Genomic DNA, 17,063 nt, shown 5'->3' with positions numbered 1-17,063 from the left:
AAGAAACCACCTCAAAGTGTACCAGGGCCTTTAGTGTGTAGCTATTCGAGATTTGAAGCAAGCAGCCGAGCTCTTCCTTAACACAGTTTCAACGTTTACATCCTATGAAGTGATGGATTACAAAACGTTTGTGACATACACTGTCTATGTCAGCATGATCGCATTAGACAGGCCTGACTTCAGGGAGAAGGTAAGGAAAGCAGGTGACAACACAGTTTATCTGTTTGTCTCTGGGCTGAAAGTGATGGTATTTAAACACGTTTGTTTGCTTTCAGGTTATTGAAGGAGCAGATTCTGGAAGCATTACACAGTTTGCCAGCTGTACGGCAGTATCTCTTTTCTCTCTACGAATGCCGCTATTCAGCCTTTTTCCAGTCATTAGGTAAGTCTCTGTTTTGGCCTACAACACTAGTTCGGATGCTTCAGTTCCTAGTTTCACATTCAGACACAACTTTCAGTTGTGTATCTATAGTCTAGAACTAGAACTACTTTACACAGGAAAGAAGAGAGATTATTGCACAGTGACCTAAAATCTGCTGCTGTTTTTGATTTCTCAAACAAGCAAAGAAGACTTTCAGGTACAGTGAGCCTTCTGAAAGGTCACATCTGATTAGGTGTAAAAGCATTTTGAAAATGGCTGTGCAGCACTGACCTGAAGAGCAGGAACAGATGGGAAAGCTTTGGATGTTTTTATCTTTGAAAGAAGTTCTAGGACTTGTAGACTAAAGCCCCTGAAATCTCAACCTGTAAAAAATTACAAAGAAGGTTGTTTTCATGGATCTTACCTTTGGCTTTTGGCTCTGGTTTGTATGTAAAAGAGTGACACTGAAGGAAAGCTTTTCAGAAAACTCTCATTCCTGCCAGTTCTCAGAGTGCTCAGTTCTCAGAGCAAAAAAGAACCCTTCATTTTATGGAAGACTGATGAAACTGAGAGCCAAGGGCAACATTTTTCTACTGTTGGACTTACCACTATCTGTGAACTAAAACTGGTGGGAGTAAAAGTTACTGCCTGGAAATCCTTATAATTAATTTAAGAGGTAGTACAAGAAAGTGAATCTCATTTCCTTACACAGCTTTGGGGACCAATGTTTCTTCAGGTAGTTACATACCAAGTACTGCTTGTTTCCCAGCACATAACAGCAGGGCCCAGCACTTGTCTTTAGCGAGGTGGTCTCCTCTATGCTGACAGAGGGTCTCACTAGCTTTGCCACAACACTGTCTGCATGTTATCATTGCTTCTTATTCTAGGACTGATACAGGTTATACAAACTTACTTCTCTTTGGTGTAGAACACCTGAAGTACGCAAGAACACAATATAGTTTGTCCACACTGGTTACTTATTAACTGGTGTTCCGTGGTTTATCTAAGTAACTGATAATTTCCAGTTCTTAGAGATTACTGACTCTTATTCTTTTCAGCTGTTTTAGAGCAAGAGATGAAAAAGGATTGGCTCTTTGCACCTCACAATCGATACTACCTACGGGAAATGAGAATTCATGCCTACAGCCAGCTCCTAGAGTCCTGCCGGTCACTGACATTAGGCTACATGGCAGAAGCATTTTGAGTCAGTGTAGAATTCATAGATCAGTAAGTTATTTGGCTTTTTAAGTTCATAAAGATCTCATTTTACATCTTGGAATTATTTATAATGATCCGATTATGAATAAAACCTTTTTTCTGCTTTGATTCTAACCATGCCGAGTTACGTTTCTGTGTAAGAGCTTGGCTAAAATTAAGCAAACCTTATGTTTCAGTGAAGAAAATAATTTTAGTGCAGTCTGTGCCAAAACTTAACTCATAACTTTGGGGATCCATGCATTTTACGTACCCTACATGTCTCCTTATCTACTACTAGCTTTCAAGTACATAGACTGGATCTGATGTTTTTCATTTCAAACATACTCTGCAGTCTCAACTTGCAATTCTTTTCTAGTGTAAAACCAACAGATTTAGATCAGGATGAGAACTGAAGGGAAGTGCAAAATTGACTTTTACTCTGTATACAGGAAACTTTGATTCAAATGCCTTCACTAGAGTCATTCCTTCATAGAGAAGTTTCACAGAAACAAAGTGTTAAAGAAATGTGAATACTGCTTGAAATACTCAGAAATTAATTAATAGGTGTTTCAAGAGAAACCAAATACCTTCAATACAAAGGTAAATGTGTTAAAGTCATACTAGTCCTTATGCTTCCCAAGCTGTAACTTGTCTTACTGTTGATCACAGGAATTTTTTCTTCTACCGTCAGTAATGTGCTGTAGACCACCAGCTGATTAAGCAAAACAGTAATTAAAACAAGCAGCATATTTGGAGCTACTACAAAGTAGGGAACTGTTCAGAGGCTTTCCTAAGGAGCTGATTGAATGGATTGAAGATACTTACCTCAGGATAGATTACAAGTAGGCACACTGCACTGCTGCTACCTTTGCTCTTGAAGAGTAGCTGATAAGCTAAGCGATAAATTTCACCTCCTCAACTATGACCCTTTGTTTTGAGAAGGTGGTACTAAGATGTTTTGTGTTCAGATCACTAGAATTCTTGTATGTAATGTCCAAACTTTAGTAAGATGAGGAGGAAGAAGATAACTTATGAAGATATATAGGCTGTTGCTTGAGAAACACAGTGTGTTGACACTGCTGGTCTGTAACAGCAGGTTCAGTGCTGCTGGGTCTGCAAGTCCTTGCTGAAACATCATTTAACCAACTTGCTGTTTCTTTTCTTTTTAACCAACTTGCTTTTTCTTTTTCTTTTCTTTACCTAGGGAGCTTTCAAGATTCATTGCAGCAGGGCAATTACACTGCAAAATAGACAATGAGATTGTAGAAACTAACAGGTATGCTGACAGTTCCTGACAGCCCAGTTGAATTCTGGACAGTCAGTGACACTTATTACAGAAGTGTAAGTGGCTTTGTGTAAAATATGTTCTCACTTCTCTTTTTTTCTCCCTCACAATTCCTAGGCCTGATAGCAAGAATTGGCAGTACCAAGAAACCATCAAGAAAGGAGATTTGCTGCTAAACAGAGTTCAGAAACTTTCCAGAGTAATTAATATATAATTTTTTTTAATGCAAGGGAATGCAGACTTTAGATGTTTAAAACGTTTTGGAAGTAACCTATAAATATATTGTATAACTTGCTATACTGTAGGTTAAAAAAAAACATGACTAGCAAGAGAGGTAGTGTTTTCACTTTCCACTTCATTCTGTAAAACAGCATCCTGGTTCAGTTATTAAATGTATGATGATCTCCTGTAATACACTTTGTTTCTTGACCTCACTGTGTATACAGTGGTCAAAGATCTGTGAGCAGGGAGAACTAGTGGTGGTTCCGTGCTTGCTTTTTGAAGACTTCGGTGTTTTAATGCAAGGTGAAAAGGATCAGCTGTATAATAGTAAAGTAGCCAAAAAGTTTAGTTGAGATTGTGCACTTTTGGCAGGACAAACTCCTGTTAGGGGAGGATTGGAGAAGGAGTAAGGATACAAGTGGCTGTGGTGAAGCTGTAATATAACCACAAAACCTGTCAGGACTGTAACTTTGGGAACACCTTTACCTGAAGTAGCCTCTCCCTGAAGATTACACTTGCTAGCTGTTGAAAACAAAGTCAGCACATTAGCAAAGCATTACACTTGTAATTCCTTCCTCTGTTAGATGTCAAATTGATGGTAGGAACAGTAGAAGATCCCATTGCAGTTTGACACAACTGATCAGATGCTGATGGGGTGGGGGGTACATGTCTTTCTCCACAGCTGCTGAGGAATAAAGGTCTCAAGCAGGCTGCTGCCATCCTGATGACATGTGGGCTCTGGCTGGGCCAGAGCCTACAGCAGCAGCTGTTCCCCACCTGGCTTGGCTTGAGGTTTCTTTTCTATTCCCAAAAATGTCTGTGACTTAGTTCTGTTTGATGCCACTGCACTTAGGAATTCAAGACAACGAGGCTAACACAGGCTTCACTCAGGAGAAATCTTGCTGCTCTTTTAGTGTAGCTAAGAGCAACAACAACAAACTAAACCAACAAAACCCCCCAAATGTCTGCTTTGTGTCAAAAATTAAAGCATTCCTAAAGATTCCCAGTGTGCTGCAAGGTATCTGCAGAGCTTTCAATTTCAGAAGTTTATTCTGACATCATTGTACCCCTGTGGAGCCAAGCATTTCAGAGTCTGGCGCTCTCTGCTCAGGTGGATGAAAACACTGTTCAGAACAGGCACATGAATCCTACCAGAGCAAAAACCCCCTTTGACAGTCCTGCCTTGCTTGTATTGTGATCTCAGCCTCTGTCCTGCGAAGGAGGACTCGGGAAGAGCTGCTTGGCAGAGCTTTTTGGGTCAAGAACTGGCAGGAAAGAGTCGTGACAGTTTTACCTGAACAACGTTAAGGCTTTTGTGGAGCAGTTCAGCCTTCTGGCTCAGAATTGGAACACAATTCTGGATGGTTGTAGGCAGCACCTCCTCAAGTCCACAGCTGGATGCACAAAGCAGCTGTCTATTGCTCTCCTGCAAAGAAGGAAACCCGATTCCACAGAGTAGGAATGCTGAGGGCTCAGGGCGGTCATGCCTTGGGCTGATCAAAAGCACATTTTTTCCTATATTTCCATTTTTAACCACTACTTCAATTTCCATGTCAAATCAGAAACAATGAGATTTCTGCTCCCTTTAAACCTTGAAATAGCTTCAAGTTACCCTTCACCACCCCGCGGTCATGTTGGTTTTACCACTGGTTTATTTCTTCTCACAATTTCCATTTACTTCACTGTGATTGTGAGCAGTGCTCCAGACAGAGCCATTCATGCCTCAGTCTTGACACCCTTCCATGGATTTATAGTCCACATGCCAAAGCTGTACATTCCCTCTCGTAATTTAAGCTCATGCAGTCCCTTGAACTAATGCCATTCTCCAGTTTCACTTCGCAAAGCTCACTTCAGATGAGGTGGCCAGAAGCAGACAGAGATTTAGATGCATCCACTTCCCACCTTGCTCTGTCGTTGAGAGCTGTGGGGACGCAGGAGGGAAGGACAGGAGCTGGGGTGTTGTAGGGCTGTAGCTGAGCTACAACGGGCTTGAAATCTGTTGTGTGCAAACATTCTTTAGCTCCATTTCCTCTCTCACTGAACACTGGGCTCTGAAGTTCAAGGTCCAGCCTTGCAGCAGGGAGTAGGGCAGGGGGAGTGAGCTTAGCTGCAAAACAGAGGATGATCAGAGCACCTAAAGCACTGTCCCAGCCAATGCTGAAAAAGCTTCTGTACCGATCTGGCTGCAGCCATTTCTCACAGGGATGGACAAAGTTTTTTGACTGCATTTCTCAGCCCACTTTCCATCCTTTCCTGTAGAATTTGAATCCAGGTCAGTTTGAACAACTTCAGGAAAAACTTCCAAGATTCCCCTGAAGTTTGGTGGGCCAGAAAACAAGTATATGCTGCTTTTCCCCAACCAAGATCCCACAGAGCTGCTTGTTAGGAGCAAATCTAGCAGCTAACACAGTTCTGAGCCAAAGCACTGAGGAAAGCATTCAGACAAATCAAGAGTCCTGGGATGGATCCTACAAGCCATATATTTGATTATTTGTTGCAGTAGAACATGGTAATAATGAACAAACAGGAATTTGCATTTAAATAAAGCCAGTTGCAAGCTCTTGGTATTGGTTGTGGTTGGTACAAATAATGGCCTCAATGTTAACACGTGTCAGCTTCACACCTCTGCATCCAGAGCTGCAAGTGCTGTGGATGCAGGACTGAGATTTAGGTTGTAATCCTTGAGCCCAACACATCAGAAGGCAGCTGATGCCTTCAGGTTCAAAGGATACAGCCTCAGCTTCCATTTAAATGCAAAGGGCACTGGAAATACGGTGTGCACACCAAGAACCTCTGACATTTGAGTCTGCATTGCAAGCCCTGGTCTCAAACTCCTATATCACCAAGTAACTCTTCCCAATACAAACTGGAGTATTTTCCTGTGAGACAATCAGTGAGTGCCAAGACAAAAACTGCTTCTGCCCCTATGAGTGAAGCCTATGTTCACTGGGTTTTGCTCCAGCATGGCATCAGAAGGTACTTTTCATGACAAACCCCTTTCCTGTACCAACTGAGTCACTGGGAGAAGCGATGACCCCCCCCAAGCAGCTCCACTCTCTGCCCCGAGGTTGGCGGAGACACCCCAAACCTGCCGAGCTCTGTGGAACCTCAAAGAGTTCTATGGGATAAGCACACCTTTTTCCCTCTCTTTCTCCACCACTCCAAGTTTTAGAGGATACTGAGCCCTGTATTGAATGTAAAGTTAATCCCAGCTCTGAAGCAGAGTCAGCTCAAACACTTGCCTGTCCTGCCGCTCTGCAAACCGCCATCCCTGTGCATCACTTGTGCAGCTCAGCACACCCAGCTCCAGTGCCAAACACGTAGCACAGTGCAGATACCAGGAACTGCTACTGGAAAGACAGAGATTTGCAGGCAGGTGAGTCAAACAAAACCTTCAGTCAACACAAGAGGTAAATGTAGAAATATTAAAAGTACTCTACAGAGACAAAACAGGACCTGCCTGTTGGCTGAGACCTGTTTGTATCTTGTAGCATCAATTCTAAACACTAAGGAAAATTTTGCTCTTACTGTTAACCCAACCAAAGCAGGGAGAGAGAAGGCAGCATCAGCATGGGTGTAACCAGGAAGCCTGATCCCACCAGCAGGAGTTAACTGGCTCTACAAAATGCTCCTCAGTTGTCCACTGCATGTGAGTCCTGAGTCACACCCAGAGGAACAAGTATTTAACCAGATGAATCCACACACCGGGTCTTTAAACAGTGAAAACACAAAGATACTTCTTTGGAAGGGGGAAAAAACCCACATAAATAAAAAGAAAATGCGACCATTCCACACACCGCACTTGGGGCTGTAAAAGCTGCTTCTCATGATTTACTTTAGAAAACAATAAACAATATAAAGAATGAATCTTAAGCAGCAAAATGTCCTCATACAGGAGAAATACTGCAGTGACTATGAGGGCAGGTACCTCCAGAAAAGGTACCCGTACCCAACCTCGCAGGATGTACAGATGTGATGCCGAGGTGCGGTGGCAGGATTTGCCCAGATCCAGTCCTCTGAAATCAGCTCACGTAGGCACCAACACAGGTCATGTTTTTCCTTTTAATGGTGAAAGATTTTAGAATGAAGCAGAAACATATCATGTATTCCATGCAACCAACCTCATTTATTGAAAAGTCCTAATTTTATTGCCTTGTTTAGTAACATGTTTGTTCAACAAACTAATCTTTTTGTCATGAAGCAAAGCACAACTTTTTCTTATAAATAGTATAAATTATTTTATTTACAGAAACTTGTTACAAAACAAATAGACTATATATTTCTTTTCTTCTTTTAAATATCCAAAGTAATTTTTTCTATCTCATGACATTTGTTCATGTACTATACAACAGCCAACACAGGGTTCAGCTGATCAGATGCTCTTGATTATGTATACAAATTATCAAACTATTCACACATTTTACACAGGAGATTGCTTTTAGAACCAGGCTCAACACCGAGCAAGATGCTTTCAAGGCCTACATTCACATTGACATTATGTAGTGCTCATGTTAAAATCATCTTTCAAACGTAAAATATCTTTGCACAAAAGGTAAAAATGATTCTTTCCTGCTGAACAGCGAAACATTTATAAGAGTCTTTCTAAGCCCAGTTCCCTCCTCCAGGACAGAATGAGTAAAAGACAAAGAGAGAGATTCCTTGGCAAGAGAACTCTTACAGGAAGACAACTGCCTTAGAAATGCCATTTGGAAATCACGTCTGTTTCTGAATGCTTTTAAGAGGTACTTACTTGGGGTTTTGTTTTGTTTTCCTGGATATGAATTCTTTTGACCATCTTTTAGATTATTTATGAATACCATACTCCCCTTTTCCCAAAATGAGACTGAAATAGCTGGTTAAAACCACATTTTCCAAACCCTTGGCATTACATTAAACACAAGTTATCAATGGGATTGTTCCAACACAAGGTATTCTAATGAAAAAAGGTTTTAAAAAAGTCACCAGCATCATTTGCTTTGTCATCTCATTCATTTCAGAAAACACATATATATGTATGTGTGCACATATATACACATATACGCACACACATACATATATACATGCACACATATATTATATACAGGTGGAAAAAGCAAGCTCCAAAGTTTCAACTGAACATTCAAGTCTTTTAAGGAGAAGCTGTCTATGAACAGTCCAAGCTTAAAACTAGTTTTAATCAGGCACTTTCAGTTTTTCCGTTAGTTGGAAACCACGTGAGACCCACACACGACGCACACACACGGACACTAAAGGGAAGAGAGAAGCAGTGTGTCATTTAGAAACTAAATGTAGTCATCTGGGAACCAGGCAACTGAGAAGTAATGCCAGCATTGACCGTGTCGGCTCTGACCCTGCACCCAGGTTCCTGTGGCAGAACCCGACCGCAAGGATGGATCAGCTCCCAAGACAAGGACGAGGGACACAGCTTTCACAGCACGGAGGCATCCCTTCATGTTGCAGAGGCCTGGGAGCTATTGGCTTGGCAGTGAACCACTTCAAATGACAAAAAAAAAAAACAGGTATTTGCTTTGCTTATTTTTTTTCCTGTACTTTTTTCTTCTTTTTTTATTAATTAATTAATTAATAAATAAATAGTAGATGATCTCAATTGTACCAAAACTGGATATAAGAAAAAAAGACCTGTGCAAAAATACATATTTAAATATGTACAATCAATTAACAAAATATGTCTTTTCTGAAATAGGGATACTTCAATATTTATAATAGAACAAGAAAATTCCAAAATAAAGATACAAAAGTATGGGGTATTTTTTGTCTTTTCTTTTTTTTTTCTTGTATAATTCTTTGTTCATCATTGCAGCAATTTTGTAGGTTAAGAAAACTGCAGGAGTCGTAATGCAAAGTTGGAAAGATTTATAAAAACTGTATCTCTTAAATTAATACCAAAATCTGTCTAGAAACAACCCAGCCACTGCAAATTCCATTTTGCATGGAAAAAATTAATTGTTAAGCTTCCTTAATTATTTACAGTAAGAAGTACGTGATGATAAAAAAAGCTTCAGGAACAATGTTCTGCTCGTAACCAAGATCGAAAACATAATATTGAAGCAGGTCTATGCTCAAGGGCAGACAGGATTTAGGATGTTCTAACTCTATTCCCAATGGCTTCCAGCAACACAGGCACTGCAGAAGCAGCGATGGGGAATTCCCATGTTAACATGGCTGCACGCTACGAAGGAGCATGAGGTTGCCATTATGCTTTCAGATCAACAGAACCTTCAAAGACCAGAGGAGAGCTGGATCACAGACTTGCTAATGTTCAACCTTGGCCAAAATTCCTGTTTCCTTTACCTCTGTGCCTACCGAGAGTCAAATTGCACTTGCGACTGGCGCTATCCCGACATGGAAGCTCTGCCCCAGGGGCTTCATCGGAGCGTGGATTTCACTCCAATTTCTCTTTGTGGCATTATCACTTTGGTTCCTTTCACATTATCCCAATTGCAGTTGCAAAAATACTTTCAACAGGGCATCCTATTAAATACAAATCCTTTTGTTCCTGAAAAGTTGTCTATATTTAAGTTTGCATAATAAGTGTCTCTAAGTACATTGCTTTCTCAAATGTGATCTTTTGTACCAATTCAAAGCTAAAGTGTCTGCATAGAGGCTTCTTGTTGTTTTGCTATAACAATGATTTTGTAGCAAGTTCAGGTTAAACTGAAAGCATCGTTAGGTAAACAACTACGCAACTGCTACTCAGAGTGGCTGTGGATTCCCTGATGTACTTCCTACTTGCCACCAGAACTGGGGAGAAGGCTGGGCTACGCAAACAATTGGACAGGCTCAGATTGTCTCTTCTCAGCAATAGCTGGTGCCCCTTTAAGGCAGGAAAACCCCCCGTCTTCTTGGTTAGGAATCTGTTTGCCTTTGCTTTGCCCCCTTTATGAAAGTTTAGGTCAGTTTTGAAACTTTACCTGATGTTCAAAAACTTAACAAAAACATCCAAGTGGATCAAATCATGACAAATAAGCCCTTTAGTGGAATTCACTTTTGAGGTGTTTTGGAGCAAGAGAAAAATCATTCATCAAAAGTGACTGGACTATATAAAACTGGGTAAAGCCCCTTTACTCAGAAAGCCTGGGGTAGGCGTGGGATGCTCTGCTGCTAAACTGGCCTTTATTCCAGAACTGGGTAGTGGTTTTGAAGCGTAACATGTCAAAGACATAGCTGTACAAACAAGGCATAAAGAAACTGGCTTTTATGGGTTTTCTTAGAAAATATTTAAATACTTTAAAAAGGGCTGTTTTTACCAGCTGGAAGGCAAATCCAGCATCATTTAACCAATACATGTTATTCCTTTTAAATAACAAAGGCCTATGGTATACAGCATAGGTCAATAAATATGTTCTTTGGGCATACAGTTTTAGAGGTTATTGGCCTTTGCCTGTTGGATGGTTTTGGATTCTTTTAAAAAACAAACCTAACTTGTTTTCTTCTGCAATCAAATCTTATTCTAAAGAACAGAAAATAAGGTTTGTATCATGGTAGTATAACATTTTTATACTTGTTTTTTTAAGCAATGGCTTCAAACAAGTTTTTTTCTGGGTTTTGTTGGGTTTGTTTTGTTGCTGTCTTTTTGAAACTCCTGATAGCTTCTTATCCCAAATTACTTGCAAAAGGCTGGGCAAAACAGAGTAGTTTTTGAATTGTGCTATTTTTATATTCCATTAAAGGAACATTGCTATAAGAACACTAAAGCCATATTCCCTTCTCGAGGGCTTCTTTCCCCTGTGCCTCACACGTTTTTCCCCCTTGTCACAGGGTCTTCTCCATTGAGGGTGTCTGTCTGGTTAGCTATCACCTACAAAAGACACCATCAGTATAAAAATAAGTCCACAGTAACGTTTATTTCCTCCCAGAAAACATTCCTTTGCCCAGCCAATCTATGTCCAATAGTGGCAAGATGATGTACTCCTGTAAGTAAAATCTCACAGATTTGTAGCAAACAGTCCAGACCACCGTTAACACTGATAAGAGCAATTATGTGGCTGAACTTCATCCAGTGTCCATTTCTAGTATATTCGCTGCTACAGACATGGCTTCAGGGAAATTCCTTGTTTAAGTGACAGTCCAGTAGATTTCCACACCTGAGGACCATGGGAAGTTGGGAAAACTCAAGGCATCTTGGAGTCCAGAAATCCAGATGGAGGTTTTGCTTGTAGTGGAAAGTGTCCAGTTTGTTTCTCACCGTGGTGCATCCAGCTATCAGGGACGTGCCTTTGGCTTTGAAGCAAGCAAAAGAAAGAGAAGGATGAGTGAGGCAGCTATTAGAGCAGGTCCCTTGAAAGACATTTTCTGGATAACAAGAGCATATTTTGGGAAGAATCAGCAGAAACAACGTGATACATACGAGGTTGTATCCTCCGAGATGTTGTATGTAACAACATGAGGTTGGCTCCTCCAAGACTTGGCAATTCTCAAGCTAAAGCTCTTTAAAGTTACAATGATTTCAGACAGGATTTCCTTCCTTAATTCACCTCAAATTATACTTCTCCTTTATACTGCATAGTTGAAAAAGAAACTACTAGGTAAGTTCAAAAAGAAATTCAGCCTCTGAATGCTTCTTTTTTGTTACAGTGAACACAACATAATGGTGAAAAATCTTCATCTATGGCTGAAACTGGAAAGTAAGAAGCCATTCTGAAGCAGCTCTTCCTGACCTTCCTCTGGGTCCTGCAGGGACCCAGACATCAGGTTATCAGCACCAGGGGAAACAAAAAATTTTAGTTTTTCAATCACAAAATCTAGTTCTAAAATTCCATCTTCTGTCTTCTCCTCAAGCTGTATCAAATATTTTTGTTCCCTTCCAAGTGCTCCTACAAGTCAATTTGAATAGTATTGTTAAGAAGCCTGAGCCACCAGTTTCTAAATTCTCATCCTAGCTTACAAGAACTTTCTCTCCCAATACATTACTTTTCGAGTGCAATTTATCTAAAAAAAAAAAAAACCCTAAACGAAATTTTAAAATGGGATCTTGTATATTCAGATCTGCTTCCTTTATAGTAAATCTATTTCCTTTATTGACTAAAAAGGTTTCTATCTTATTCACAACATTTAATCTCGTTATTATTAAGAAGTTAGTCAATGACACCTTGGGATAATAGGCTTATTTTATCACAGTATCACAGTTCTGTTATCAGCAACATTATGTTCCACTTTGCAGAATGTTTATAACTGACACAGAAACAAGAAGTCAGGCTGAGAAACACAGCTCAGTTCCATGGCTGGCTGGCAAGATTTACTTTTAAAATCATTGGGTTTTTAAATGTGAGGACTGAATTTCACCTAAGAGCAGTTCAGAGGCAACATCTAAGGAACATTTTAAGGTTAAGTTTAGAAGAAATAAAGCTACACTTTATGAGAGTGTTTACAAAAATGTACTATAAAACCACTTTAAATGAGTAGTGGACAAGTAAGAGAACTATCTTTTACTTGAATAGGATCTGGACTTGGCTCGCTAATAATTAAAAGAACACATGTAAAAAAAGCAAGTGAAAAGGCATGTTCATCCTAGCTTACTTCAAGAGAAAACTTCCTACCTGATGAAAAAGAGAATTGTTCATCAGTCCTTGTGTCCCTGGGATTGCACCAGTGTGTTTTGCATGAACATTGTTCACCGATGTCAATTTGGCAACTTTATTTGTTTTGCTGCTGCTGTTTATGCTGCTTGAACCAGGTGAGCACTTTCTTTTCTTTCCTATTAATTTGTCAAGGGAAGTATGCGAATGTGAAAAACTGCTGTGTGAATTTACAGTCAGCTCGCTGGATTGATGAACAAATGGCCCTAGGGAGAGCGTGGAGTCGCTGCTGTTCATCATCACACTCATTCTCTTTATCGATTCTGCAGGGCTTCCAGTCGGAGGACCCCTCCCTGATTGGTCATGTTTGAGGCTAACAGAGTTAGCTTTGCTTGTCATACAGTTGAGGCCAACGCTGTGGGACGAAGCTGTCACTGATGGATGATAGGAGGTCCCAGAGTTTCCAGAGTTAACCACACAGTTTTTCCTAAAGGATTCTGTGGAATGAGAAGGTGCTAGCAGTGCGGAACTGTTTTTACGCTTCTTTCCTGAGCCGCTGCTGCTACTGACGCTGCCGGTGCTGTTACAGGTGCCACTGCCAGCAGAAGATTCCTTAGGTTTAAAAGATTTGCTGGATTTCATTTTCTGAGGTTTGCTGGGCATAGGTGAAGGTACAGAGGAAAGCACTGTAGGTGTTGAAGGGGATGAAGACACTTGTCTTGATTGCATACTGCAGACAGGATCCACTGCACCCAAAGTAGCAGGATTGGCATTTAGTGTCGTTCCATGTGATGGTACTGATTTATTATTCAGAGACACGCAGGAAGGAGATACCAACGCTGGCGATGACATAACTGTGGTGGGTAAGAGGAAACCTGCTGCACTGACACCGTACTGCGAAGCAGGCATCGAGTTTGTCCGATGAGGTGCACGAACTGATGCTGTGTTACTGGATGCTGGAGGAATTTTCCTACAGGTGAACAGAAAAACAAGTGAAAACCGACGGAGCTACTGTTCTTTGGAATAATATTACGTCTAACAATGCTACATTAAAGTGTATCTTGAGGCTGATTAATGCCACTAACATTGTATTAAACTGATAGTTAATTGTTGCAAAAATACGTAAAGCAGATTATCAACTATAGATCCAATTAATCTGAACACAAGGTTACTGTTCTTTAACCAGAACTACAGGTTTCACATATTTCCACAAATACCAAGAAGAATAAGAAGTCTTTCACTTCTACTCACTTCCACATCTGTGAATTAATATGCTTCTCCAACATGAAGTCAAGTGCACATCGAATATGGTTCCACCGCTTGTCAAACACGTAATAACCTCTTCCAATCTGCTGACTACCAAATGTGCAAAACTGGAAAGAACAGATTTTTGTTGGTGTTTTCTACTTTCAGTAACAACTCACTGAATAACAGTTTATTTACAAATAAATCCTGCTAAATGAGCATGTTTTTAGATGTTTAAGTAAAAGATTAAAAAATATGTTACAATTTTTATTTCTATGGTGTAACACCATTTTTATTATGATCATTTTCTTCCCCTCTGATACTCCCATAATTATGACCAAAAGCAGTGGTCAAAATTAAATCCCTCTGATTGAACAGGGAAGGATATTAGTTTGTGTTTATATAAATATATATACACATGTAAGATCTACTTCAGAGTCTGTATTTTTCTGCAAAGGAGATAATTTTTTATACAGGCAAGGCAACAAAGCTTGTGCTTTTAGACTAAGCTTTTGTCAAGACTTGATTATTAAACTAACACATCACTGCTACCTGTACTGTGACGAATGGCACCTGAAGTAAAAAATGTGTGCATGAATGGGGTGGGGGATGCGGGGTGGGGGGAGCAAGTCCAGTAACAAAATCTCACCCAAAGGGCACCGTTTACATGTTTTTATTCCAAACCCGCAGCCCTTTAAAGCAGTTACCAATTTGATCCTCAGCGTTTTGTGTTCCTATTTCTTTTGGACTCTGAGGAAGTGATCTGCAAGCATAGTTCTTTAGCACATTTATTTTACAAGTACAGCTAAACCTTCACTGCCTACTGTGCAACAAAATGATTTTCTTAAAATCAAGGGAAAACCCCCAAGCATATCCAATACAAAACAACCCCTAAACCCCCCTCAAGTAATTTGTTTGCAAGTTCAGAGCCAGTGAGAGACCAAGGTTAAGTTTTACTGGGAACGTACAGCAGCTGGTTGAGGATGATGACCTGAAAAATGACAATCCAGTTTTTCAACAGGCTCTTCTTTTTCATCACATTCGCCCTCATCACTGGATAACCGAGATGCTGGCTCAGCTGCAGGCAAGGGAGGGTGCGGGGACTCGTGGACAGAAGGAGACTCACTAGGGGCATTTCCACTGTGCTGGGCTGGACAGCCTGGAAGCCTAGGCAAGGCAAGCAGGAAAGGTGTTACTGAACTAAATCTAGTTAAAAATTCCAAGCTTAAACACTTACTACTACCAACAGAAGGAAATCTACATTAACAGATCTCCGGTATTTTCCAGAGTCTCATAATACATCCACTGGGAGGAAGGACAGGAGGTCTGGTACCCCTGGAAAAGCAGCATTGCCCAACCATTGCTGAACTGTCAGCAGTCAGTTGACACTGCTTTTACTATTTCAAACACCAAACCCTCCTTGCTAGGAGTTACAGCTCAGCATGTAATTGCTAACTGTACGGTCACCAGGCCTAGAGCAAGAATTCCGCCCTGTCCAACAGATCTGTATCGCTCTTTCAAAGTCCACCTGATGAAGCTATCAGGATTAATTTCATACCATGGGATCTGCAGGTTTTTCTTACCTTGGAAGACTGGGGGGGTGAGGTTTGGGTTTGTTAGGTAATAAAGGCTTTGATTCTGTAAGAGTAACTCCATGAGAATTTTGGTGCAGCTCCTGGGAAGTTTTAGTAGGTGAGGGATGTGGTTCCCTGAGAGGGGGCATCTGCTGATGATGATCCGAATGTCGAAGAAGTTCCTTTTCCCTGGTTTTGCTTTTGTGCTCAGCTAATAACACATCAAATCGTTTTCTTCGACCCTGTACAGCCCTCCGCTGGGTTAAGGAATGTGTCTGCAAAACCATGAATAAATCATTAATCCCAGGCTATTAGATTTGTGGAAATCAAACACTCAAAGCATGTGTCTAGAGCTCTGAAACAGAAAATTGTCACATTCACGGTTCAGCAAATAAATGGAAGAATCATAGAAACCAAACTAAGATTGCTGCGTGGACGATGATATCCCTGTCTGATAAAAGTAGAAGGCTTCTTTCAAATTTCTTTCTAAAGAAGAAGCTGCCAGAGTTCTTCTAAGGTTAAGACTAGAACCAAAAATATTTTTCACACTGGTATTTTAATTGCCAACTACTGCACAAACAAACATACTGAGTATGTACTTTCACTTACAAAAATATTTAACACGATATTTAAATCTAATGAAAGACAGGAAAAATATTTGTAAAAATACTCTGCTTCCTTCTGTATAATAATATACTCCTTAAAAACTAATGCTATCAAATAGATATGAAGGAATGCAAAACAACAGAGCAGAATGCAGAGTGAGACAGAATTCAAAGTCCTCTGAGTATCCTGAATGCTACATGTTTATATGGCACGAATTCTAGGTAAAGTGAAAGAGATGGAAGTTATTTTTGTGAATTCTTAATTCACATACAATACCTTTTTTCATATGGTATAAAAGTTTTCCTTGGGTCAATTTTCGTAGATAAAAATTACCATTATGTAATTCAAACACAAACAGCTATTCCAACAGGAATAATGTTAATAGGTATAATGTAAGGAATTGCTGAGAAGCATTTTTACTTCATTTCTACTTTACATTTTTGATTTGCCTAGATCTCTTGTAAAATCTTGAAGCTTTTCCTTCCTTTAGTAGCAAAACAATTGCCTCCCCCTGCAATTCCAAAAGGGCAATGTGTTCAAGTTCAGCTCCTCTGGGACATCAGGACTAGCTTCATTTACCTTTGTTCTGTAGGTAGTTTATTTACCAGATGATTCCCCTACTGACAGTTCAGCTGCTTTGAACAGTAGCTGATACTACACAGTTGTAGGGATCTGGATTTTTGGTTCCCTGGGACTGATACCTCTCCGCATCTGACTCCCCAAGATTTTTGAGCCAGAGGACACATTTCATCTGACCAAAAAGATTTTATGGGTTGCTTAATTTAGAGTTCCTAACTCTAAAACTCATTTCTGGGTTGGCTGTAGCGGTACATGAGGCAGCATGAGCATTTACACAAATACCTCCTAAGTATCTGCTGCAGACTTTGCTGGGGGGAAAGGAGTTTATCTAAATCCTGCATAAACAAATACTTTCAATGTTCACGAGGAATTTTAAAATTCATCATTTATGACCCAAAAGATATCCCCGAAAAGATCATGCTGACCCCCTGCTACCTACACGCAAAGGAACATAATCT

The 17,063-nt window shown here is 40.2% G+C and overlaps 1 protein-coding gene and 1 long non-coding RNA gene across 7 annotated transcripts in view; one reads left to right on the top strand and one right to left on the bottom strand.

Annotated features, from left to right (window-relative positions):
- The first annotated feature begins 57 nt into the window (after positions 1 to 57).
- Positions 58 to 3,218, top strand: LOC130592794 (uncharacterized). The gene is made up of 4 exons (XR_008970661.1): positions 58 to 321; positions 1,420 to 2,158; positions 2,763 to 2,834; positions 2,961 to 3,218. It is a non-coding gene; the product is annotated as an uncharacterized LOC130592794 (long non-coding RNA).
- A 7,919-nt stretch (positions 3,219 to 11,137) lies between these two features.
- Positions 11,138 to 17,063, bottom strand: part of ATXN7 (ataxin 7) — an 82,111-nt gene continuing 76,185 nt past the window's right edge. For all 6 annotated transcript variants that reach the window (XM_057397356.1, XM_057397357.1, XM_057397354.1 and 3 more), the window contains 5 exons: positions 15,430 to 15,695; positions 14,815 to 15,013; positions 13,853 to 13,974; positions 12,623 to 13,571; positions 11,138 to 11,306 (listed from right to left, as the gene is read on the bottom strand). In XM_057397356.1, the coding sequence (XP_057253339.1) occupies positions 11,289 to 11,306; positions 12,623 to 13,571; positions 13,853 to 13,974; positions 14,815 to 15,013; positions 15,430 to 15,695 (1,554 nt within the window). In that variant the 3' untranslated portion in view covers positions 11,138 to 11,288. The remainder of the gene's footprint in view (positions 11,307 to 12,622; positions 13,572 to 13,852; positions 13,975 to 14,814; positions 15,014 to 15,429; positions 15,696 to 17,063) is intronic.

This window comes from Pezoporus wallicus, unplaced genomic scaffold (genome assembly GCF_028554395.1).
Source record: "Pezoporus wallicus isolate ANWC-B61680 ecotype Strahan unplaced genomic scaffold, APGP_CSIRO_Pwel_v1 contig_8714, whole genome shotgun sequence".
Taxonomy (NCBI): domain Eukaryota; kingdom Metazoa; phylum Chordata; class Aves; order Psittaciformes; family Psittacidae; genus Pezoporus; species Pezoporus wallicus.
Note: the sequence above shows the minus strand (reverse complement) of the source record. Positions and strands in the feature narration are given on the sequence as shown.